General features: G+C 39.5%; 1 protein-coding gene and 1 non-coding gene across 4 annotated transcripts; one reads left to right on the top strand and one right to left on the bottom strand.

Moving 5' to 3' along the window:
* Window positions 1–372: 372 nt before the first annotated feature.
* On the bottom strand, window positions 373–26,707 carry SH3BGR (SH3 domain binding glutamate rich protein). 3 transcript variants are annotated; one of them, XM_072333558.1, is made up of 7 exons: window positions 26,610–26,707; window positions 20,306–20,491; window positions 15,661–15,741; window positions 8,547–8,651; window positions 4,380–4,409; window positions 1,371–1,511; window positions 373–505 (listed from the first exon to the last, which is right to left on the bottom strand). In XM_072333558.1, the coding sequence occupies exons 2-6, from the start codon at window positions 20,426–20,428 to the stop codon at window positions 1,413–1,415; spliced, it is 438 nt and encodes a 145-aa protein (XP_072189659.1). In that variant the 5' UTR covers window positions 20,429–20,491; window positions 26,610–26,707; the 3' UTR covers window positions 373–505; window positions 1,371–1,412. The 3 variants fall into 3 exon arrangements, with proteins under 3 accessions (XP_072189659.1, XP_072189638.1, XP_072189648.1); XM_072333537.1 differs by lacking the exon at window positions 26,610–26,707 and adding an exon at window positions 20,623–20,708; XM_072333547.1 differs by lacking the exons at window positions 15,661–15,741; window positions 26,610–26,707 and adding an exon at window positions 20,623–20,708.
* Window positions 23,795–23,911, top strand: LOC140247511 (U5 spliceosomal RNA). The gene has a single exon (XR_011902694.1). It is a non-coding gene; the product is annotated as a U5 spliceosomal RNA (small nuclear RNA).
* Window positions 26,708–26,815: the final 108 nt, after the last annotated feature.

Below are 26,815 nucleotides of genomic sequence, written 5' to 3'. Positions count from 1 at the left end.
TGTGACAGAAAATGCATTTATTTAAACTGCTGTACAATGGAAATCTCAATCGCTTTCAAAAGCCAGCTGAGGGAGAAATGACTCACATATGTTGCATACAGGAAGCCTTTTTGTAGTTTTCATCTCTGAATTTCTTTTTCTCAGAATACAACAGCACTTGTGTGAGTGCAGTTATCTGCTGAGTGGCGGCACTGTGTTTGGCAGCACATAAATATGGAGAAAGACATGATTCCTGCTCTGAGGAACTTACAACCTAAGATATGACATGGACAATACTATTCCAACACATAACGATCAACTGAAATATCAGCAATCAGATATAAGAAGATCCATTTTAACAAGCAATTGGAATATCAAATATATATATAAAGGCTACAAGTAGGATACAGTGGTATCTTTGTTGTTCTGTATTTATATGTTCACATGTACACAGGCATGAAAGGTAGTGACGGTTTGCTTAAGAGGGAGGCTTTTCCTTTGGCAGGGCTGCTCCAGCTTCTGCTTCCTGAACAAAAATAAGGAAAAATAGGGCAGAATTTAGTACTCCTTCTGTGACTTTACATGTCTGAACACCAGACAGCACAACTTGAATTAAATTCCATGAAGTAGAGGAACTCAGATTTGGGAGAGGTAGTATTGAAGAGCTGGTAGCTTTTCTGTCCCATTGAGGCACAGGGTATCAGTACATGTGCTGAAACCTATGGGAATTATCTAAGAAGTAGAACTGGCCAAGAATCCCACCAGTGTTAGAGAGAACATACAGCATCTGCTGTTAGAAGGGGATCCCATCATCCGAGGGAAAATCTGCTGGAAATTCCAACATCTTGTATGTAAATAGTTTTTCCCTACTAAATGACTGCTCCATCTTTATTTCTGTGCACAGGAGATGAGACAGTAGGAGGAAGAAGGAAAACTAAAAATTAAATTTAAAAACATATTCTGACAAAACCTTATCAATGCTACATGCGCTTATTCTGTCTCTGAGATGATTACTGTTTCGAGTTTCAAAAGTCACTTCTGGCCAAGTTTCTAAGCAATCAGAGTAATAGATTATAGTGTGTCATACTTCTGGTCAGGTTCTCCTTCCTTCCCCTTTGTAATGAACATATTGGCCAGTTTCAACTACATCTAAGACACAAAGCTCTTAAAATTTGCAATGAAATCAGAAAGGTAGAAGAGAAGCTGCAATGAGTCTAACAGTTAAATGTATATTTGGCCCATCAGTTGGGCAACTAGAGCACATGCATGGGTTTGATTAGTTCTTTCCATTCATGTTTTGCAGGCATTGCATATAACAACACGCACAAAAATTTCAAGTCAATGCTTCTTTAAGAACATTTAGAAACTGTGCTGGATATCTTAATGCTTACCTGAAAACCTGTTCAAGAGAGAATGTGTCATAAGGAAGTGTACTAAGACTCTTCTTCCTCCTCCACCTCTTCCACTTCTTCTCCCTCTCCTTGTTTTTCTTCTTCTTCCTTTTCTTCTCCCTCTTCGTGCTTTTCTTCTTCCTTTTTATAGAAAATATTTGTAGTTTAGAATATAGTAGCTGAAGGAAAAATAAAGAGTCTTGAAATGCTTTTGTAATTGTAAATCAAAGCTTTAAAAAGATAGAACAGAGGAGTGATGTACAGAGTTTTTATTCCTAATAGTCCATGGCTCTAAGCCTTGTGGCATTAATGGGCAAGCATAGGAGTATGAGAATTCTTTTCTGAGAGAGGTTAGAATATAGTCCTCAGATAAGATGTAAATAGCCATTCCAAGTCAAAATGAGAATATAAAGTACATTTAAACATGGCAAAATGTTAACAGTTTGAATTGGAAGTTTTCTTCAAGTGAAGATTCATGGCAGAGGAGCTAAACTCACAAATAATAATAATAATAATAAAATAATTTGGAGTCAACTAAAAAGTCTTTATTTCTGTTTCTAAAGCTCTTATTTCTCTTTTTTCATTTCTTTTCTCTTTTTCTTTCTTCTTTCTTTTTTTCTTTTTTTAATAAAGGAGAAAATGCACAATATACAGGCAATAGTTCTTTCCTCCAGTCAACCAACTAAACTGCTATTTGAAAGGTAGCATTTACGTAACACAGATAACAATCTGTGTTTATTGTCTTTTAAGAGCTAGTAAATGAAGCGTAAAGTCATAATCCTGCTCTGAAAAACAACCAGAAATAGCACTGCAGGCTTCTCTACTCCCAGTAAACTCACACTCAGAGCAACCTCACCTCCAGTGTAAACAAGTTTTATCTCAAAAATATCATACTTTGACACAACATCTTAACTACAAAACTTACAGGAATTTCACCCTGGAGCTATAAGCAAATTACAACTTTCAGAATTAGTTTTCCAGTAGAACTGCTGGTAGCATATAAGGATGGAACTTTGCTTTTTCTCTCAGACTCACAGTCCGTACGGGACTCATATTCCAGTAACTGAGTCAATCATCTATTTAAACACGGGCTTGAGAAATGAAGCTTCTGCAGTCAGATTTCTGTTACTGAATAGTTGTTTTTAGAGGAAACTATTGCACTAAGGGATCAGCCTTACAAAAAAAGGGAATATAAGATAAGTCAGCTGAAGTTTCTCCTTCCAAGAAAATATTTTATCTTTCAGATTCTTTCTGCAGAAGTGTCTTTGGTTATTATTCTTTTTGCAACTTGATAGAGTGAGGACCTCGAATAATGCAAGCAGCAGTATCTGGAGATACAATACACACATTAAAGATAAGGAAGGAAAATGAAGTCAAACTGAAGACGGGCGGGCCCTATCAAGATAAACCAGAGAAATCTCATTTAGAGAGGAGGCAAACACCTAACTGATTATACTCCTGAAGACTGGGGACAAATGTTTAGGAGCAATGAAGACCATCAGCCTTCCTCCCTGAACTCCCAGATTACCACTGAAAAGACACCCAGGGGTGACTGCACATGCTGTAAGGGGGAGGGTCTCATGTTAATCAGTTCTAAGAAAGCAATAATGAGTTTGAGAAAATATTTAGCATGTGCGTGAAATTCTGGAGCAAAATATGAGTATGTATAAGCACAACCAATAAATGTAATCTGCACATGAGCCAAGATGAATATATATTGGGCAGAGCCATCCCCTATGTGTCCAGCCGCTGCCTTAATGTGCCCAGTGCTGCCTTAAAGGAATACCTGCTAGATCATTGGCACGTCAGGTTAATCTTCTCAGTATCTAACTGAGCCAGGAAAGTCCTCAGACGACCAACATTTTTTAGGTAGAATCATAGAATGGCTTGAGTTGGAAGGGATCTCAAAGCCCACCCAGTTCCACTCACCAGCTCAGGCTGCCCAGGGCCCCATCCAACCTGGTCTTGAGTGCCTCCAGGAATAGGGCACCACAGCTTCTCTGGGCAGCTGTGCCAGCACCTCACTACTATCTCAGTGAAAAATTTCCCTGATATCTAATCCAAATCTTCTCTTCCTTAGTTTAAAACCATTCCCCTCTGTCCTACTAGACTGTGTAAAGGTCACAGTGAGGTCTCCCCAGAGCCCTCTCTTCTCCAAGCTGAACAAGCCCAGCTCCCTCAGCTTGTCTTCACAGGAGAGGGCTCCAGCCCTCAGTCATCTTTGTGGCCCTTCTCCAGACCCATTCCAACAACTTGAGTTTCAAATTTAAGTCAATTACAGCTTACAAAAGATGTATATTTTTTTCTTGCTTGATGTAAGAGTTAATAGTGTCAGAGCACACTAGCAAGCCTTTGTGGTCCTCACAAGGCAGAAGCACTGATGCTCTGCCCATGGGCTTAAGAATTCCGTTTTAGCTTTCATACCCACAACCTTGGCAGCAGGCGTGTGTGTATGTACCCATGTATATGTCTGAACTGCAGTTTGGAAGTGGGGAGATTAAATGTGCCCTCTGATTCATTGCAGGTTTGCAGTGGAAAATAGCCTAAAGCACTAATTAATTTTACTGAGAACAGCGAAGAAATATTGAAGGCATAAACTTGCAATGCTGGGTAAAGCAGAGAAGCATGTAAGAATTAGCACCTGGGCCTTACAGACTTGAGAAGGAAGCAAAGAAAACATACCCTTTGTAGGCAGAACTGCCTAAATCATCAGCATGACTCCGTAATCAGCATAATGTCAGTCACAGATTTTCAAAGATCTATCTCTTCTGTGAGTCCTTGGCAAATTTTGTTGTAGAATCCAGGAAAGCGTATCTTTCACTGACAGCTTTTAACAATTAACTGCCTATTTATGCTCCCCAAAAACATGACTATGATGTGATCAACAATTTCCTCTAGCAGAAGGAATGAATAAGAATTTGTTATCTTCTGAGTGTTAGAGAAGCCAAAAAGGAATTATATGCACGCAAATGAAAGATGAAAGCAAAATGTCTAAAGAATATACTATACCCCTGCTGTTGCATCTTCTTCCTTGTTTTCCTACATGAAAGACACAAAATAAAAGGTTAAAAAAATGATTAAAAAAAAAAAAAAAGAATATCACAGGTCATAAAGGCAAAGCACAGCAGAAATTAAGCACTGAATGCAGGGAAATTATGTGGAATTCAATGGATTTACTTCAGGATAATGTCCTCCAGATTAGCTCACAAAGTACATTTAAGCTAAGCATTTACTGTGAAAAGGAGACATAAAAGCATAAAACACAGCTCTCTTTTTCTCAGTTACTTCCAATCAAATCTGCTTCATTTGCAAGCAAATCATTATAGCTTGGGTTTTGTTTGCTTTTGCCTTAGTGGGGGAGGGGTGGTAGTTAGCTGGTCTTCAAAATCAAAGTTAAATCAGATTTATACAAAGTTCTATCTGTGTTATATTTCATCCCTCAGAATTCGAGGGTTGAAGTTCTACTAACTGTTGTAGGCTGGAACAGATGCCTTGGCTCAACGTTACCAGGGAATATGAAATACTACAAACCGGCTTTAGGCTGTAGATTGAGCCAAAGTGATGAAGAGATGAGGGATAAAAGAGAGAAGATAAAAAGAGAAAAAAACAGTGAATAGAATTTAATGTCAGATACCAAGCCAGTTGTTGGAGAGAAAGCCAAATGCTACACAAAAAAAATCAAAGAGAAAAAGCAAATGCAGCAGTAGCACACAGAAGGCACGAGCAGCTATGACATTACGTAGAACGAGTTGAGATAAGGAAGTGATCTGGAGTGCCAGGGTCTATATGTGGCCTGGGGAACTGCAGAGACAGGATACAGACTTGCATTTTAACATGATTTTTGAACATGTTACTAAAATAATTCTGCCCCGAAGTGAGCCTAATCTGTACTGCAAACTGATTTAACTGGGACACTACTTAAAAAGATTCTACTCCCCCAAGCTAAAATCTAAAGCTAATATCAGACAGTAAAAATAAAGAGAAAGAAGTGCATAGGAGGTCACAGTTTTCTCCTCCAAAGACTCAAAAAGAAAGGGACAGACCAAGCAAGGGTAAGGGATGCCATATCCAAGCAAAATGGTTCCTCGATCATCTCTATCTCTGTGGGGATTAGGAATGAAAAGAAGATTAGGAGTAGGTCCTAATTATTAGGAAAGATAAGCTTAACAACATGATCAGGGAAGGAAAGTATGTGTGAAAGAAGTGACTGGGGAAGGAAGGAAGGAAAGGTTTAAGGTGAAAAGGAAACTATAATCAAAAGGAATCCAATTGTACCTGTCCTTTGGTAACAAAGACTGAGAGCTGCTCCTGTTACTGCAGGATCTGCGTAAGGGAGTTTCTATTTCAAAATCTGCTCTGGGCTCTCCCAGATCTATGTGTGAATGAGGAGCCAGAGTTGCTGAACCCAGGCAGTTTGAAAACCTGCAAGCTGGTCTGACACGAGACAAACGAAGAACAATCTGTTGCACTGTGCAGTTGCCCCTGCTGCTTCCAGGAGGGAGCTGCTAACCTAAGAGATTTGTTTTTCAGAGGACTGGGGTCTCTCACTGGCTTTCTCAGGGTCCTACCAGTCTGAAACAAAAAGATGGGGCTTCTGGGCTCCAGTGTCTCCCAGAAAGGGCAGCAGAAGCAGCATGGGACATGTGCAGGCTCTATATGTACCCACGTTGGCTACTGGTTACCATTCCTGCTGCTAGGCTGGAAGAGCATTCTGAAAACACCCATTCACTGTGATTGAGCAGTCAAACAATGTGTACTGGGCTGCAGAATAAGAGGGAGAGATGGAAATATTGAAAATAGCAATATAACAAAACATAAACCATTAAGACCTAACAGACTGAGGAGGTACTCCAATAGCAGTCTCATAAACATTGAACTTATTTAACTTTATAAAACCCTGATTGGGTAAAGAAATGCTATTCTCTCTTTGTAGGGTAAAAAAAAATGAGCTACAGACATGAAGGTCAGAATTCATTTCTGAGGCAATATGATTGTCTCGGAGTTATCTTTCTCATCTAAGCTAGTCCTCTGCATGCTCACTGTAGTGAATGAAAATACCAAAATTTCTAAAGAATGATTCATGCTATCCATACAGCAGTGATAAATACAATGATCTGTGGCAAGGCAGACAGATGCTACATCACTGATGTGATCTTTCCTATGTGACATAGGGAGTGAGTAGGAGGCCAGGATGAAAAAATGGGTTTTGTTCATCCCTGGCAGGAACTACCTTGCTGCCTGCAGTCATGGATACCCTCTGTAACAATGAGTGGGACAGAAACAGGAACAGTGTTGTTTTCTTCCACTAGGAGCTGGCATACGTCTGACATGATGAAGGTGGGTATCAGAGCTGGATGATTTCCGGAAGACCACACAAGAACATTTCAACACAGCCAAGACTGTGCAGGTGAACAGAGTAAGATTTGGAAGACTAATAATGTTTTATGCCCTCATAACCAAGAGAGATCTAATCAAATGCACTGTCCTGCCTGGTGTGCACTCCCTATACCACTTCCCTCCCTGTAAAATGAGAGGACAAACATACTTTCCACTGACATCTTCAATCTATTCTGTGAGAAATGGAGCAAGGTGCTTGTTGTATAGGAGCAGCATTGCACTATGTCATTACAAAACCTCTCATACACAGCTGCTTGACACATTCACAGACATGTTCCAGCATTCTGTTCTCATTTGAAAAACATTACAGTAGACAGTCAGCCAGAATGGCAGGTAACCTAATCCAGCCAGGGGATGCACTGCAGTGCTGTGCTGGGTTTCTCTTAAGAGCTGGCATTTTTCTAAAGAGAAAAAGGTACTGATAGCATTTATGTGCTGGCTGAGTTTATAGAGACATGAAAAGCACTTGGTTACAGCTTAAGGAGAAATTTCAGTTCCCTCTGTAGGCTGTTCCCTGCCACACTGCCACACAGGCAACATTTTAAATGGGGCTTCCATTGCCTGAGACTTAGATGATATTGTGCAAAAGGGTACACCATTCCAGCCTGATGGTTTTGTCATCATTAAAAATGGGAATAGAGAAAGTACAGAGATGCTGCTTCTGGATAAGCGCTGCACAATACAAAACAAAACCACACAAAACAAAACACAGAACAAAGGAATACTTCTTTTGTTTTCTAGTGATAGGGATGATGCATTTGTTACAGTTATTCCACGAGGTCTGTCTGATCTCCATACCACAGAAAGAACACGTGTCAGTGCTCAGTTCAGCAGTATGCCTGACTTTCTGGGAAGAGACTCACCTGATACTACAACACCAAAACAAACCTGTTCTTAAATGCCAGATTGGCAGATTAGCAGCAAAAGCATCTGGTTCTCCATCTTCAGACACCAGATCCTTTTCTGCTTTGTCACTATTGGTTCTAGACATTGTCGAGCAATATAAACATTTCACTGAGGAGGAAATGAGTACACAGCAGAATCACTGCTTTTCACAGAATTCATCTGTCCTTTCAACCACAACTTTACTGACATCAGCTATCTGCAGGAGAACATGAGCGTCATGATTTGCAGCTATTTTACTAGAGAACTGAAGGAAACACATGTTTTCTATCATGAGCCTTTTGCAATGCAGTCTGAGAGTGCCCATGTGACTTTGATATCTCGCCATAAGGCAGGTAGAAAAGATAACAAGGATAACAACGTTCTGTGTTTCTACTGTGCCCAGGGGTTCCTGCATGGCCTGGAGAAGACGATGTCAGATATGACTGGCTGTGGCAGCAGTCAGTACTGGTACATGACTGCAAACATTAACAAACAGATTTACGAGCACTGCAGATGTTGGCCATTGATAGCAGCAAATTTTTCCACATGGATAGTACTCAGATGTCTAGCTCTAAATTATCCTCCATAATGAGAGTCAGGTTCCAAATGAGCATTAAGAAAAAAAAAACAACAAAACAAACACAGGGTAACCAGCGGCAAATGGAAAAGATTAAATAAAGACAACTGATTTTATTCACGTAGAGTTGTGTTCCCTGGAGTATTATCTCAGTTTCATATCACCATGATGAAGAAAGCGCATCCAAAAGACAAGCAGGACTACTCTGCTATCAGTCTCCTCCACTCTCAGGTATAGCAGGAGGGCACTGGAGAGTTTTTTCAGGTGCATAGCACAGGTAAAACCCTCAAATCACAAAGGGAAAAAGGAAAAACTACCTGTTGATCTTCTGATGGTGACTGACCCTCTTCATGGGCCCCTTCATCTGCATTGTGTTCCGTGTGTGCTTCAGTTTCAGCAGTGGTATCAGACTTCTCAGTCTCCTGGAAGCAAAGAGGTTATTGTTATCCTCAGGACACACAACCAATAACTCATTTCTATACTCCTGACTTTCTTATTTGGTGAGAGGTTTTTCTGATTTTTCCTCAGCACTCAAATCAGAATTTACCCCTTTGGACACATTTCTGTGAAAGGAGCATGTCGCTTTGTTGGTAAATGCATGGGATTTGTATAGAGAAAACACGAATTCAAGTACCTCTTGCCAGAATCCCTAACTCTTCTGTGGAGAGATTAACAGAAATGGATGGTCACCCTGATGGCTAATTCTGGCTTCAGAGTAAGAAGCTTCTTTTTCCCCCAGAATGCACGCCAACTCTTTCACCAGTAATCTTTCACCAGAAAGATACAAAAAAACAGATATAATACAGGTTTTTGTACATAGTCTCTTAACTGTCTTGTTTAAAATCAACAGGTAACTATTTACGAAGTAATCTATCTAATCTATTTACTCCAGCACTGTGACCAAGCAGCTCTCATAGCAAGCTCTTCATTAGAAGTCCTGCCCAAGCTAGGTAAATGTGAAAGGTCCCACTGGATCACAACCTGTGTCAGATAAAGGGAAACAGCTATGGTCTTGAATGGAATAATAGAAATAGGTTGAACAGCAATAGCATAAAGGGCAAAGCCACATCATTTGGGACAGATAGTTCTGGGACAGGTTCTTGAAAAGTTTCCACTGTACTTTGGGAACTCATTAACTGATGATCATCAAATAAGAAAAAGATGGATGTATTTAAATAACCAGAGAATAACTGAGCAAAGAACAAGATGCAACAGTGAAAGGGCTAATAAACACGATCCTCAGATGTATAAGGTGAAGTACATTTGCTGAGCTGAAGGCAAACATTGATATTATTGTGTGAAGCAAAGGAGAAACCTCCCCTGGATCACTCTGTGCCATTCCAATCATCCGGTCTCAAGAAAGAGAAATTCAGCCTGGAACAGGTGCAGAGGGGGTTAGAGGAATATTTGAGGAAATGGAGAGCCTGTCTTATGACAAAAAAAGCTTCGCTGCTTTCATCTATTGAATGTAATGCAGTGAGGGGACATGATGGTGCTCTAAAAATAGATCAGAGTAAATATCAGGGAGGGATAGGATAAGGAAGAGCATTGAAGTGTATGCAAAGTGAGTACGAAGGAGCTGTAAATAAGATCTCTAACCATCAGCAGAGTGAAATTTTGGAAGAGTTTGCTAGTAGATAAGTGGAGGCAATGGACCTCACTCACTGAAAGGGAATTCGACCAATTCTGAGAAGTCGTAACCTGTAGTGGTTGCCTCCAGCAACAGGGAATTGGGCTTAGAAGTCGTGCCATGTGCCATCAGAAGTCCTGCATGCTATGGGCAGAGCAGCACATCCCTGAAGAGAAGAGGAGATCCTCTCCATTCCTGTGACTGAGCCCTTGCAATTCATCCACCTGAACGACCCTCACACAATTTGCTCATTCCTTTACACAGCTACACAAATGCTTTGCCATCATGTGGAGGATGGCTGAGGACAGCAATGAACAACTGGGAGCAAGCAGAAGGAGGATGGAGGGTGGAAGGACCAAAGGCTCTTTTTTTTTTTTTTCTGGCAACACTGTCTCATTTGAAGGCTACATAAAACTGTGGGCCATTGTATGGTGATGCTGGTAGCATCTGTTATTAAAAACAGATCTACAGAGACACTTTTTTGGCTTATCTTTTACTTTTTCTCACAGGATAACAAAATATTTGAAGATTAAAACGTGTAGTAACACAGAACCATATTGGAATTCTCTTGTGCAACATTGTGTTCATACATTGTTTCTTTAAGCAAATGATTAATTTCTTTACAGATACTATCTTTGTAGCAAAAGAAGTCAGTAGCATTCATGAAATGCCAATTGATGAGAAATCTGTTTTCAGCATCTACCCTAACATTTCATTTTAAAATCCCCACAGTCAATATTTCTTGGCAGATACATGAAACACATAAAGAGTGAAGATGGCATTCTAATTAAAATGTATCTACTGTGTATAACTGTCTCAGATGAATCACTTACCTCCTCAGAATGTAAGGCAAGTAAAAGTGGTGTCTGAAAGATGTGAACTCCAGAATCAGTCAGCCAGCACACATATGGACACACATGGAGTTCCCATGGATTGTATGGAGAACTGTGGTATTTGAATCATAGAATCATAGAATTACTCAGGTTGGAAAAGACCTTGAAGATCATCAAGTCCAACCGCAGCCTAACCAGTAGCCTATCTCTTAACAAACAACCACAAAACAATACTACAACAACAAACCTCTGCTAAATCATATCCCTGAGTACCACATCCAAACGGCTCTTAAACACATCCAGGGATGGCGATTCAACGACCTCCTTGGGGAGCCCATTCCAGTACCTAACCACCCTTTCTGTAAAGAAGTTCTTTCTAATATCCAACCTAAACTTGCCCTGGCGCAACTTGAGGCCATTTCCCCTCATCCTGTCACAAGTCAGTAGTGAGAAGAGACCTGCCCCACTCTCACTGTAAGAACCTTTCAGGTACTGGAAGACGGCAATAAGGTCTCCCCTCAGCCTCCTGTTTCTCAGACTAAAATATTTGGTATACCATCATCACACTAGCTTTACAGAGCAACATCACATTCATTTCTTTATTATTTTAAAATTAAGTCTCTCTCAGTAAGATTGACTGACCAGTTACATACCTTTAAATAAAATACATATTTTATAAATTTGTAATCCAAAGCAGTCTTAGTATAAGTCTTTTTCAATGACTAAAGCTCAAGTACCTGTGGGTTTGGGGATATCAAGATAATGACATTAAGATCAGGAATACTAAGATTAAGGATTTAAGTATACACAAAATTTGAAGCAAGACCTTCAGCTTGAGTAAACCATTTTCTCTGTGTTCACAGAGCAGCTGCAAACACAGATAATCTTGCTGCAAGCTACCTGCTCTCTGGAGTTAAGAGAAATGGGAGCAGTATTCCACTTCGGCTAATAAAGCTGTCAACAAAAAGTGCTTGTCCCTGAACATACAAAGCAACAAATTTCCTGCATTTGGACCTTGGTAAGATGCTCAAAGGTGTTGTAATACCGCACCCTGTTCATTGTCCTAGATGAAATAATAGGCACCTCATTGACTGAACAATTCACTTGTGTCACTTTAGGGAAAAAAAAAAGGTGTGTAGCCACAGCTTTTAATGGGCTTTTCACACAATATTTCAGAGCATTTTCAACCATACTGAGAACAGTCTCAGGCTAAGCATAAAAGTGGGTGTGCTTTGAAAAGAAATGTATTCAGGTTTAGGGGCAGCGGAGAGTGACACAGCATGACTCTAGATAGACAAAGCACATTGATTACATGTTTACACTGGCACATCATTCTGTTCATGTCACTACTCCAAGCTTAACTGAGATCTTTCAGAATTCTATCAGTAACTAGAGTGGTCATTTGATCAGGCACAAACACCAGCTCCACACGAAAGATGGTAGAAGTTGGAATAGAAGTATTTAAGTCCAGGTATTCCTTCAAGTGAGAAGGTATTTCATACCAACTGACTAAAATAATTACTAACACAACCATCCTGCCTGCTTTTCTCATCAGCATAGGGTAGTCAGACACTGAAGCAGGTTCCTCAGGGCAGTGGTCACAGCACCAAATCTGCCAGAGTTAAAGGAGTGTTTGGGCAATGCTCTCAAACATAGGGTTTGGTTTTGGGTGGTCCTGTGTGGAGCCAGGAACTGGACTTGATAATCCTTATGGGTCCCTCCCAGCTCAGGATCTTCTATATTTCTGTGATTCTATGATATCAGACGCATTACTCATCACTGCTAAACGATGCTTCAGAAAGTATGATAACCAGTGTGATAATGAGACAGAGAAAGAGGATTATTTGAGCCAAGTTACCCTTCTGGAAGTACTAAAAATATGTATTGATCTTTGGTAGGACCATTGAGTTTGATGGCCCCATTACACCCATTATAATAATTATAATAATGTACTTAGTGGTCTTTTCCTGATACCCACATTGGCCTAACCAAAACCTCAGCATTTAGAGCAGCTTTGGCAAAGATGTGCAGAAGTTTTCATCTGCCATTCTTGCATCAAAGTACGTTGTTGTATTGGAACTGGGAATACAGCGGTCAACAGCAAATTGTTCTTTGAACAGCAGTGCCTTACAAAGACACTTAAGCATTGGTCAGAACATTTCTGGCTGCAGGCAGTAGAAGCCTACTTAGGCAGCTGCCCCACAAACTGTTTTCCAGGCTCCCTACTTAACTTTGATGTTGATTTGCTATTTCCTACTGAAACAACTGAAACTTTTTTTGGAGAGGATTCTTAATAAGTGCATGATGACCAACTTACATGTGTGCTGTGGATTTAAGGGTCTCCTTTACTTATGTGTGCATTCAGAGCTTATTTTCCATTTATCTAATATGGCCTTGGTGACAACTTTGACATTATTTGGACACATCAGACTCACTGTAAGCTTCCATATTAGGCTCTTCCACCATCGGATCTCCAATACCTAGCAGTAACAGCTCAATATAAACACTAGATAAGTGTCTGGTAATGAGTTGTAGACACCTAATGCAGAGAGAGATCAAGGCTACAAGAAAGAGAATTTGCAAACTTGAAATGGGTGTAGCACTCAGAAGGATGACATGACAATGAATTTAACTTCAACTTGTTAAGAGATTTGAATTTGTTGCAAGAGTCTCCCTGCTTGCCCTAGAAAACAGGCTCAAAACAGCCTTGTGTCAGAATACTAATGGGCTGTACCACGAAACAACTACATAGTCATTAAGGAGCTTTTCTACTGCTGGTGCAATAAGAGTTAAAAAATGGAAAAGGGAAGAGTAAGAGTAGACAAGATAGATAGAAAATATATCAGCTTTATTTGAAACTTCATAATAACTCCGTGAGGTAATAACACCCCTAAAGGAAATGGTTAGTGTCTGCTTTATCATGTTCCCACACCTTATAGTTTACTTATTTTGCAAATTATCACAGTATTCCAGGAAATGACAAAGTGGGGCGGGGGAGGGGAGGGGAAGGGAGAGGTTTATGAAGGGATTAGAAGAAACTGTTTAGCTTTCTCACGTTATCATCAACACCTCTTCCACACCTGTCTTTTATCCCAGATTCATGTGGCTGAAAAGCAATGTCACAAACCACCCATTGTACTTTATGCTAAGGTTGAATTGACAGCCTAATGAAAGGACAGCAGAAGCAGTGCAGCAAGGTTATTTGTATAACTGAACATAGACAAACTGTCATGCAAAGATGCTAAGAAGATACTAAGAAATACTAAGAAAACTAAGAAATACTTCTAAAACAAATGCTAGAACACTCATATATGTATTTCTCAAATTCAGAAGCAGATTACAAAGGGATGTAAATAGATGTGTACCCTTTACAAACATTTTTTAAATCAGTTCTCACCTATTTCTGGACTGAAACAATCTCCATCATAACCAATGGAGCCATTAATCAGCATAAATCATACTTGTCCTCTACCAATAGCACTCCTAGTTATCTGCCCAGCAAAATACACTGACCATGTTATTTTCAACATTTCAAGCTGTCACAAATCAGAAAATGTAAAAGACTTAGCTGACATCTGGGAGCAAATGAATCCTAGAAAAACGCAATGTTGCTTTACAGATCCTGTATCTAACAGAACCTTGCATGAAGGAGAAGATAATATAAGAAGTGGGAAGATGGAAAAATGCAATTTTCTTTATCTCACTGATCCTCCACATATCTTTTATAATGATTATTGTAAGTAATGCCTGCAGTCCTTTAAACCTTGCATGGTTCTATTTCACATATTCAATGAAATCTCAAAAAAAACACCTTGTGAGGCAGGTAAGTAACTTTTTGCCCTTGGTGGAAGATGGGACAGAAAACAGAAAGTTTAAATCACTTGTTACTTATCACACAGGGACTCAAAGACAACATTTATAACAGCTGTGGCTCTCCCCTGGGTATCTCTTCATCTGTAGTTCTCAAAGCACTTAGCAAAGCTTGCTTTTCTCTCTGCTTTTACAGCAGAGGACAAACAGAGGCATTTGCAATGCTGTTTTAGCCAGAATTGCTAGACAGTTGGCTGCTTAGTTAGATCAGAAAGCAGATCTCATACTCCAGGGCAGCTCTTCATCCAGGTCATGACAATACAGCAGAGTCCTATGCTGTCACTGACTCATCACTCCTCTGATTCAATCTGCTCCTCTGATTCAATCCGTTTGTTGAATCACCCATGTTAAAGGCAGTAACATTTGATTATGATCAAACACGGCTGTGAGATAAGAGAGCTGTAATATGCTGTAATATAGCCATTTATAGAGCTTTTAGCTATAAAAAGACCCTGTTAAAGAAAGAATACACAGCTTTCTGTAAAAGGAAGAAAGATGAAAAAAAAGGATCTCCTTTTGTCATAAATATAACATTTTCAAAACACTGTGGATGGAGAAAAATGAGTAGACTTGCCAAAGGGAGTTTGTGAAGTCCGAGTAAGACTTAAATTTATCTTAAGGCAGAGGGACTGAATCTCACAGCGCCAACCTGTGTGTACCCATTAAGAATAGAATGGGTCCAGCAGCCCAGCTTCCCTGCTGGAGGCCAGCACAGACATCATTTGATCCAGGTTTGATGCAGTCAGGGATGAATGAATGCTCCTTGTGACCGACACTAACTATAAACTTATTCGGGAAGTTCTACATCATTTAAAAGCTGAACATGATAAAACCTGACTGGTTTGTGTCAAAAAAGAAAGAAAAAAAAAAGAAAGAAGGAAACAGATATCAGATGGAGGCATGGTAACAAGCCTGCTCTGAAAGAAGGGAAGACAGAAGTATTTTATAATACTCAACCAGTCATATTAGTTTTAAGAACATTTTGCTGCACTGGCATCTAATGTCACTGTCCTTCATCTGACATGCTGAGTCATTGCTTATCTTTCTTGTTTATTAAAATCAAATACATTACCCCCATGGAAGGACAGCAGTGCGTACCTTTGTGCCTGGAGGAGGAGCAAGACCCAGGAATGAATAAATAATATTTTCTTCTTTAGCAGAGAAAAAGGATTCAAAGTCCTAAAAATGGGACAGAAAAAAACAAAACAAAAATCAGAGAAAAAAGACAAGAGGACGAGACTAGCCCAGGCAAATCTTTCTTACATTGATAAGAATGACTGAATTTGTACGAGTGCCTGCATTATCTCAGGCTTGGGAGGAATATCTGGATAAATAGAAGTTCTTCCTGGTTGTCAAAATGACCAATGGGCAAATCTCCCCAGAAGCCTACCATTTCACTGTATCATATCTACATCTGAATTAGATGAAATTCAGCATCTCATTTTAACGTGCCTCAGCTATACATACAAAAGCAAAGTTTTTCCCATTCAAATATTAAGATAAACCATGCTGTGAGTACGAAAATAACAAAATACAAGAAAGTAACAAAATAGGCCCTGAAAATCCTGGACAGCTTTGTGGCAAAGAAAAGAGAACATTCAATATAATAACTCAAGTTAAATGATAATAAGGAAACTGTTTTAAAGAAAGGTACTCTAAAAATGCAGTATCTTTTCAGACAAACTTAGCAAAAGGTTGTGTTGCCCCCTCTAATGTACAGGTACCATCCCAAACGTCTTGTCCAAGTGTGAACTGAAGATATAAATCAGTATCATAAATGCCCATTTTCTCTTAAGTGCCAAAAACTGAAAAGTAACTAACAAGATGGGATGTATGGCTCCTGTTCTACCATTTAGAACTCACACGGTCTTTATGCTCATCTATAGAACCTTTCTATTGAGTAAAGAAAATGTGCTATCACTAAATTGTTTCTAAGGAATTCATGACTCACATCTTACACAGAAAAAACGTTAATATATATCTGAGATGTCAACCACTTTACTCATACATACTAGCCTATAGTCACACAGCAGCTCTGTAAAAGATAGGGGTCTAAACACAGGTCTGCTGAGTCCTAGATTGCTGCTATGACCACTTTATTATCCTATCTCTCACCCCAAATATCTCCAAAAATAGAAGCCTGTAAATAAGAAGATGCTGACTCATCCCTGAGATTTGTCTGTAAAGCCACATTAGGACCTGAGTTGTTTTTTGGACTGTTTTAGTATTTCCATAAACGTCTGTCAAATTGTATCCTAGGGGAAAGGCTGCAGCAAGTCATTAAGAAGCTATCTCAATATCAACAACATTACAATCAATGGCATTTCAGTCCAGTTTGGAGAGGCAGTATAGCTTAACAGCCAGTCCAGATTGCAGCCCATTTCGCTGATTTATCGAGAGGACAGATTGGTTTTCACACAGACCCAGCAACAGGAACTGCCCAACCTGGTAGAAGTCCCAGAACACATTTCACCCTGAACAGGCAAAATACCTGCTGCTGTTCCAGGTTATTCATTCCTCAAGCCATCTCTTTGCTTTTGTTTCTGTGGGGTTTCCCTTCTTATCTAACCCACATTTGCCTTAAATGTTTAAGACAGGCACCGTTTCAAACCAGATATGCACTGGTAGATTATTCTGTTGATTTCTGTTTAAAGAGAAACCTATAGATTTCAGCTTACAGAGAAAAGCAGTTTACTTTTCATCCCCTTCCTAGTTTTCTAGGTATTTGGGTGGGTTGGTTTTTTTTTTTGAGCAAAAGTAAAGACAAGAGCTACGGAGTGCTCAGTATATTTAGAAAGTGACATAGACACAGACATCTGTCTAGACATGAGCAAAGAAAGAGATTAAGGAAAAGATCAAAGAAGAACATAATTGCCAACACTGATGGATTAGAATGGGAATTTGAAACTGGTGCAATAGCCAAGCATAGAAAACAAATCATTTTCTAATCTGTTTCCTCAAATGCCAACTAGATAACACTACTTATATACATATATATATACATATTTTTTTTTGCTAGTATCTGATTAAAACTTCATTTGCTATGGATTTTTGTTTTGTTTTGTACATTACATCTTATCTGTCTCCAGTTTTATGGAGTAGAACATATTTTACAAAGTCCTAGAACCACAGGACAGTTCAGGTGGGAAGAGATCTAAGGAGACCATTTAGTTCAACCTCCTATTGAAGCAGGATCACTACTTAATTCAGACCAATAACAAATTCCTCTTTGTTTGTTGCTGCTGCAGCCTTTAAAACAGTTGGAGGTTGTCATGTCTTTATTTAAATCCCTCTTTCTTAGGGTGAGGAAGAAAATCTTTATCCTGAATTTTCATTTTCCCAGTGCCCCCAGTGCAGGATACTGCTTATGTATGTATTTAAACATACAGGACCATCAGTGGTAAGGGAAGTGAAGGAAAGGGTATATTTCAGAAAGATGATGGAGCAAAAAAGAAAACTAACAATTTCTGACCTAAACAAACAAACAAAAAAAGACTATTTGGGAATAAGGAATGAGGAAATTTTGGCATAAAAGGAAATGAGTATAAACTATCTGCATATATCCAGACTAGAAATTCTAGGCTTCCAGCTGTCATTAAGCTGAGACCCTTAAAGACTCTTATAACAAGAACAACATATTTTAAAGAGACTTTCCTGACTTCAGGACACAGGAACTTTCTTGTCCTTCACCCTATTTTTCCTTTGTGCAAAGACAAAGAAAGTGGGACACTGGGAAGAGTTAAAGTGTATACATTATGTAATCTTCAAACAGGGCAAAACAGTCCTGAATTTCAGAATGATTAATCTGTTGGGCCTGCAAATGTTATGCAGGGAAGTAGAATGCAAATCTCCAGCTCTGTACTGTAAATATATTGTGGAAGACATCAGGTCCCTCTGAGGAATTTTGCAGTAGCCTGCCAGACGCTGGCCATGTTCTCAACCATCCCACAACATTTCACTTCATCTCACTCTGCAGCTCCTCCAAGTCACCTTCTCCCATGGAGAAGGGTAAGTACCATGTATTGATATTTTTATCTTATTTATTTGGAAAGTGCTCTGACATGTCATGCAAAATATGAACTGCTGTTAGGCACCCACTGGGGGTCATTGGATATAAGCTTTGAAAGCTGGGTACGTAAGAACTCTGGAGACTTTTAAACTAATTCTAAGTTTGATTTAGTTTTTAAAAATCAGTAGCTACTATTAACTTCTGGACTCTTTTCCAAACTGAGATGCTTTTGAAAGGATTTTTCTTTAACATAAATTTACTTTCAGATGCAGATTATTTAGCTTCCTGAAATGGCTTCAGACATGGAGTAAAAACGGTGCATTTATCATTTACTGGCAAGGCTGACTGGCTTCAGTGCTCTGCAAAGCAATTACTCTTCAACTCACTAGATAACCTCTCTAGGGAATCTCAGAAATATTTATGGCAACGTTGGCTGCCACAAAATCCAGGGTAAGATATATCAAGTGATACTTTATATTGGTACAGATTAGATGTTAAAATGTCCATGAAATCTAACCTACCAAGTTCTCTTTCAAGATTCCTGTGAGAAAATGAGGAAACTATTGTACTCATTACTCAAACTAGCCTTTTTTTTTTTTTTTCCTCAGAGTACTTCAGTTAATTCTGAAAACATTATGACATGTAAATCCCTTCTCTCCCAAAGCAACCTTTATAGTAGTTCACACTGGATTTGTTGAGTAACATAAAACTGGACTCACTATGTGAGCTGCGTTTCAGAGTACTTTGCAAGTTCACTTCAGAGATCATATCTTAGTACTTTCCGGCTTGTATTTCCATACATACCGTAAGCAAAAAAACTGTCTCTGGTTTCTCCTCTGAATCTCAATCCTAATGTTTACATTGTAAAAGAATTATATCACTGATTTGAACTTTCTCAAGAGAAATAACCTGTTACAAGCACATGCGAATACGTGTTACCATTTCTGTTATGAAGAGTTGGATTATTGAATAAGTAATTTAATTTTAGTAAATCAAATCACACACCAGGACCATTCCAGTTAAATATATTTCCTATAACACAGTGGAAAAGAAAGATGCTTGTTCACAGCCCTTGGTGTCTGAGACATCTGCTTAACTTCCTAGCAGCAAGGCAATCAACATATACCACACAAAATTAACTGAAAGTTCGAGAACTGAAGCGCCAAACAGCTACCAAGTAGGTCAATATTGTTAAACCACATAACTGAGCACTCAGTAAACCAAGAGCAGTCGAGCTGTTTTCATACTCTACATTATGGTTATCCTGCGATATTGTGTGAAGAAGCCGCAGTATCACCTAGCCAGTACTGATTTGGGTCTTCAGGAGCTAAAGAATTTAGGCAGTGAGCCAACAGCAGGCTAACTGTGAGTGAGCTACACAGCAGGAGGTAGGAGAACGTGAGAGGAAAAACATGGAGCTCCTCACAGGCGGCAAACTCCATGCATAGGCATATGTCTGCAGGGGGTAATCACCTGATAAGTAGAGTTTCTCTAATCACTTTTCCAACTGTATCTTTCTCTTAAAAAAAAAAAAAAAAAAAAAAAAAAAAAGGGATTAATCTTATCTTTAATTTTCTGTCTGTGCCTAAAACTCTTTCTAATAATTGGTCCCTGAAAGTGAATCTCTAACTGTCTTGAGGAGTCTGTTTGGGGACACTTCTTACTAATGAAAATGCGTAATTTTCTCTGAAAGAAGACTGTCCAAAGGCATTAGATTTTCAAATAGCTTCTTACCCCACAGTACCGCTCCTCATTGAAGATCTGTGGAGGAAGAGGAATTCCATTTTGAGGCTTTTTTTCCCCAGGAACATTCTCTCTCATCCAATTCCTGTTGTCCTCATCACCTGCTATGTCCATTTGCTGAAAGTCAATCTTGTTGGCCTCTAAAAAGCCCACTACCTCTTGCTGTTTCTTTTTGATCTGGTTAGGAAAGAGGAAAAACAAATGTGCTTTTTAAAATTGAGATTTGTTTTCAAAAAGCAATTATTGTTACAAGCAGAGCTGATGCAAGTATGTCAAATGGGATCCACTGCTCCGGTGCCCCCCCAAACCTTCTGAACTGGAGATTCAACACTTCTCAGCGCCCAGACCATTATTGTTACTTTTCCCTTCCATCTCAGAACTAAGAATCTCAGCAGAAAGCCTCCTACTCTGTTTCCAGATCTGTGAGTGCTGTGTACAAATAGCTAACCTAATCCTGCCTACATATGTAGATATGTACATATTCTCCTCAGTATACGATACCTTCCCTTTTCCTACTCTTTACATATGACATTTAGATTTCAGAGCTGTGTTTCTCAGCTCCTGTTCTTAAATGCTATGCATAATTAAAGTAAGAGAAAATCAAGTACAGTTTAATTCCTATGCTTTAGTATTTCCCATATTATAGACAACAGTGTTCCAGTATGTCCATAAAGAACATATGACATATAAATAAAGCATGTTATACAAAGCTTAGAATGCAACTGTGGCCCTTATTCCTCTGATGTACTGCAGTACTGTATAGACCTAGGATCAAGACATCAAGCCTACAGCTTATCCCTTTAGCTTAAAGATGCAATAATAATCATTATACTTCTCTACTAAAGGGCTGCTGCTCCTAAGCAGCACTTAAACAACTTCCCAGTTTGGCTATTTCTAACATTTCCAGACTTGTAAGGCCAAATTTTTTTTTGACCTGGAAGAACTGCAGTATTTGATGCAAGTGCTGTTTGGACTGATCTGTACAAATTCCCTCATGCTGCTCCTTGGTCACACACAACTAGCCTAGCACAATCCTGCTCCAGAGATGACTCTCCTTCCAGTTCTGTTCCTCCATGCAGCAACTCAGTGTGATATAAAGATGACGGTAGACTTATCCGAGTAAGTTTTACATATAAGCCATCATATGACTTGAAACCAGATCTTCCACAAATCAGAAATCTGAGCACTTAAATTTGAAGTGACATCAACCTAGTATAAATCAATCTGTAATAGGCAATAAGATGAGAAATACCTATGAGTTATGTATTTCTATAACCTAATAAACCTGAAGGGCTGAAGTAGTCTGAAATCCTGTCCTATTGGTGGAGCGAATTTTCATTATTATTAAGCATACAAATTCTTGTTCTTAGGTAAGGAAACATTCTACCTATACAGTTACATTTTGCTTATAAGAAATAAAAATATATAGCATTTTATGCATGTTAATTTAGCAGCAGAGGTTTATGGGGAGCTAGTAAAAGCAAGTAACTTCGAATACAAACACTTCTCTAATGTGATCACAAGCCACAAGACTGACAGTTCTCAACGATGCTCATCTATATTCTTATTTTCTATTGTTAATTAGAGCTCATTTTGTTTTTGTTTTAGTGGCCATTTAGCTTCATGGTTATTTGCTAAACACACCCAGATGGCAGAAAGGATTGCCTGAGGAACACATGCACACTTCATCCGAGGAGGTGGATTGATTATGTTTGTATAAAGGGTTAATAAAATCTGCATGAGCCAGTACCAAGAGTTCTACCACTTGCTCTGAATGCCAGTGCATTCAAGTGCTGTCAGCTGCAATTTCAGCATCAGCTTGTCCCTTGGAGCACTGAAGGAGATACAGCTCCTGGAATAGCAAGTGCCAGACAGATAACGCAGCTGAGGAGATAAGGAAAACAGAACTACTGAGTCTGTGCTCCCCTGCATATGGCCGCAGCTATAACTTTTAGAATAAACACTGGAGAAACAATTTTTTCTTCAGTTTGAAGTTCATAATACACAGGAGGCTCGGACAGTGCCAGAAAATAAAAGAAATAAAAAAGCAAAAAATAAAAAGGATGCTGAGGATAAATAAAGCTACATGTAATTATGCCTGGATAAGACGTTTTTTATGATGACAACAAACTATGCAGGAGATGACACTTAAGACTTAGAATGACTAGGGCTTAGGCTGAACAGAAGATCTGGTGTCTGAGACATACATGAAGTATGAAACCATAAGGCGAGCCTCTGCCATGACCGACACCAGTAGCCGGGCAACCATAAGAATGTCTCTAGCAAACAGCACTCGGGGAAATCTTCCAGTTCATAACAACACAGAGGACACACAAAGGTTTTCCCAGAATGGATGAGATTGCAGGAACTTGTTTGTGCCCTCACTTGTGTCTGATGGCATGGGAAGAATTCAGATTACTCAGCCACAGATTCCCTGGAAGTGGTGGTGAGTAAGCTATCATTTCATCAATGCCATTTTCCCTTTCAACAAAGCTTAAGTTCTTGTATGCCTAGCTGACAGACCCTTACATTAAGAAAAAGCTCTTTTAAATAAATATCATCTAGCTAGAATGTAAGAGCTACAGATCACAGTAGTTCCACCTGATGCACAACTGAATGCTATCTATATTATTGCAATCCAGAGCATTCCCACTGACTAGCTGCCTGCGGTAGAAGCAAATGGCATCTAGTCAACAAGTTACTGCACTGGGAACACCAGTGTCAGCAGGCAACGCTGCTGCAGCATTCTGTTCTAACTGAGACACAATCAGTTGATCAACATTCTTATTTATCATATTCTAACTTACTATCAAGTTATTCTATCAAGTATTAGTTTTATCAGTCTATATCTTGCTTGGTCTTTCTGATGTGATTGAGTTACATTACAACTGAGACCTGCAGATTTGAAAGTGAGTAAGCTAAGAGAAACAGAAACACTAGAAAGAAAAGGTGGTTTCAGAGGTGCCCTAACCATAAGCACTAGGAAGCAAGACTTTAGAAGATGTCTTTGTAAGACATGAATCCCCATTCTCATGATACACTTTGGTTTACCCATTTCTAAACACTTCCGTAGCTAGTAACAAAATTATTTTAGCACCGAATGCTTCTATCAAGCCAATCATTTAGTACTTTTTTTTTATGCTGTGTCTCCACTCCGGCTTGCCTTCATGCGTAGCTCAGTATCAGCTATATTTGGCACAGAAAGATCATTAAGCTAAAGTTATTTAAAACAGATTTCTGAATCACTGAGGGGAAAAATACAAACCAATCTGCCCCAGACCTACACTGAATTACATCACATCTAATGATACCCTGCTGACCTGCAACAGGAGTGGTCAGGACCACGATATTTTGAAATTCAGAATGAACAGCATGGGTTTGATGGAGATCAGACATGCTGAAGAGAGATAATCAGTGCTACTAGGACAATTTAGACTTCCACTTTAAAACCCATGGGGATTAAATTCATTCTTCTAAAGGACAGTCTGGTTTCTCTTCAGATCATATAAATCTTTCGCCTTTTACTAAAGATTTCCATGGAGAGGAATAGCAGAAGTTGTACAAGGCGGATACAAAATTTATAATATAATAATATACTGGGGGTTTATGTTAGCCCCTTGCATGTGTGAGTTTTATTTTATATTGAATCTTATCAAAAGTTCACTGAAAAAAAAAAAAACTTCCATCTATTTTAATCAGTAAATGTGGAAAACTTCTCCAGCTGAACATTGTGTTTACTTGGAATTACAATTATGTACCAGTAATCCAAACACATGCTGCCTTCTGAGATTGCTACAGATATTCATAAAACCCACACACCAGCAAGAAGGAAATACAGAGGCATACTGCCTGGCAGAGATGCCATACTCTTCCTTTCAATATGACTGGGATCTCACTGACAGCTTTTGAAGGCTGCTACTACATAGCAGAGAATGGCATTAATAAGTTTAAAGCCAATTGCAGTTCATTGGAATCAGTTGTCTTTCTTAGGAGTAAAAACCAACAGCAGCAGTGCTTAACAGTACAAAACGATGGAGTAAAGTCTGTGTGTTGCCCTGTGTTCAGTGTAGCATATATGTACACTCCACTGCAGTCCAAGAGGAAAGGAGGTAGTTATTGTTGAAAGCTGGGAGAGGGATGCATGATGTGTATAGCAGAGGAAAGGTTTGGGTTTTGATAGAACTAAGTATATGATATGTTTAGTTTTAATTGCTTAAGTGACCTCCTGAATGTCAGTGTTTAATTAAAACATTCCACTGGCTTGCTGAAATACAACCCCAAACCTGTACCTGGAATGGAAACAATCCATGCCAGAGTCGCACATCTATCTCAAAGGAGGACCGAGATAATGGCCACCACAAACAAAGAGGATGTTTGCAGTGGGATTTTGGTCATGGTCACACCTTTTCTGCAGAAGAGATGATGACTGGTAAAGGGAGCAGGTAAAGAGGGAAGGTAAAGTTCTTGTTCAGTCAACCGAGCAAACCAAAACAGGGGATCGAACAGGAGGGAAGGGACTGTCAATGCACACTTCATGGCTATTTACAACACTGTCTAAGCAGTCACTTCTAAATTACAAATGAACAAACCTGCAGTTCCCAACCTCCTCCTCTTCTTTCTCTGTCTTGCATATGAGGTTTCTTATTAAAAAAGGAATAGTGAAGTGTCAATGGTAAATTCAGTGTCAAGCTTACAGATAGGTGGGGGAAAAAAAAGAAAAAAGCTGATGAGAGAGCTGCAAAATTTCCTTTTGAAAAGCTGAATTCTAGCAAATATCTCCCAGTTCATTTTCTAGAGATGAGGGCTCTATGATCAGAACACTGGTGGTTTTTTTGGAGCTTTTCAACTCTGGAAGCTTCTTAAAGACATGAGGCTAGTGTCGGAGAGACAGAGATGTAGTTACAGCTATGTGCAAGCAGCAGCCAAATTGTTTAGCCATGTCACTGAGAATGAGTGACTGCCAAAGGAAAGCTGCAATCTGAGATGATATGGGAACTGGATATAAAAGGAAACAGTCCCTTCCCGGTTCCCACCTCCCACAGACTTCCAACCTCTCTACTATTCACATGCCCTTTCCTTCAACTAATACATTATGCTGACAGCTACAGCAGTGGATCTCAATTCTAAGAATCAACAGTACCCCATTTTAAGAGATACTTAAATAAATAAACAAATAAATAAACAAAAGGATGGGGATGACATTCTTTCTGCATAACTTTATTCAGCCTACAACAGCTTTGACTCCGGGCTCTTTATCAGACAAAGCTCCCATTCAGCGTCCTGAAGTTTCCCTAAAACTTACATACATTAATTTCTACTATAAACAACCTACCTTAGTACTTGTGCAAATACAATATCCACTTTTTCCTCCTTCGATTAACATATTTTGCATACACTTCTTCAAACAGAAATAAGTCTATTAACTTACAGATAATTCATATGGAAATGTTATATCTATAGTACAGTCTAACATGCAAGCAAGTTTGCATTAACATCCATTTTCTACACCTTGAGTTGCTTTCAAAAATAAAGAGGTCAGTACAGATGAGAATAAAATCAGTGTTTTCCTCTGGCATGCAACCTCAGGCTGTTCTGGGATCTTCTTGGCTAATTTACCAGCTTGATCCCAGACGAAAGAGGCGTATGTTAAATGAGACACCTACCGCTGTAGACCCCGAAGATGTGGCTACAAAGACTTTGATCACCATTTTGACAGTGATGAAAATGAATCAGCAGAGCACGCCTGCTATCCACAAGTCAACAAAGTCCCGAGAGGAATCCAAGCCTGCAGCAGGACCTAGATCCTAAATGGGTGCTCCCCACAGCAATCCACCAGCTTTAGCTCCCTCTCTCCTCAGGGTCCTGGGTTTTCCCACTCCATTGGCTCTTAGGTATTTTGGGATGAGGGGCCGGTGCAAGGATTGGGTGGTAAGAGGAGCCAAAGCAAGGGGTTTGCACCTGCCCCTAGCCTTATCGAATTAGATTGACAGGATGGCAGTCCATAAAAGGCAAAGGAGAGTCCTGCACCAATGAGTCAGGGCTGGAGAAATGTTCAGGAGAGGGGGAAGGGACCAGGGACGGAGATCAGGCAACTCAGTGCAGGGGAAGATCACAGAGCTGTAGGGTAGTGCTTAAAGTTGTGTTGGTGCAGTCTCAGTCACCTCCAGCACAAAAGGGCTTGCACCCTCTCCCTGATCTCAATAAGGACATTTTTTTCACATTCACAAAAGGGAGGGGAGGGCGGGGGGGAAGATCGGTTCAAAAGTAATTATAGCAGAGATCAGAGATTTCTTACCGAAATAAGGCTCTGTTACAAATACTTCCAGCTGTAAAAAACTCAGCTCATGATATAAACTACAGGGCTCAGGCTCTTCTCTAGCACGACTATGTCAGTCCATTTCCTGATACCGAGGAGGGTGACTGGGCCAATTGCATGCATGCAAACCCTATTACTGGATTCTTTTCCTCCTCTTTGCATCACTGGTGAATTTTTCCAATGCT

Source organism: Excalfactoria chinensis, chromosome 1 (genome assembly GCF_039878825.1).
Source record: "Excalfactoria chinensis isolate bCotChi1 chromosome 1, bCotChi1.hap2, whole genome shotgun sequence".
Classification (NCBI taxonomy): Eukaryota; Metazoa; Chordata; class Aves; order Galliformes; family Phasianidae; genus Excalfactoria; species Excalfactoria chinensis.
Note: the sequence above shows the minus strand (reverse complement) of the source record. Positions and strands in the feature narration are given on the sequence as shown.

Bases quoted from the DNA above. Each gene is read 5' to 3' on its own strand.
- SH3BGR (XM_072333537.1), bottom strand. From the start codon at position 20,664: ATGGTCTGGGCGCTGAGAAGTGTTGAATCTCCAGTTCAGAAG. The intron at 4,410-8,546 runs GTAGTTTTTCCT...TCTTTCATGTAG, and splicing joins CACCATCAGAAGATCAACAG to GAAAACAAGGAAGAAGATGC. The intron at 1,512-4,379 runs GTATAGTATATT...TTCTATAAAAAG, and splicing joins AAGAAGATGCAACAGCAGGG to GAAGAAGAAAAGCACGAAGA.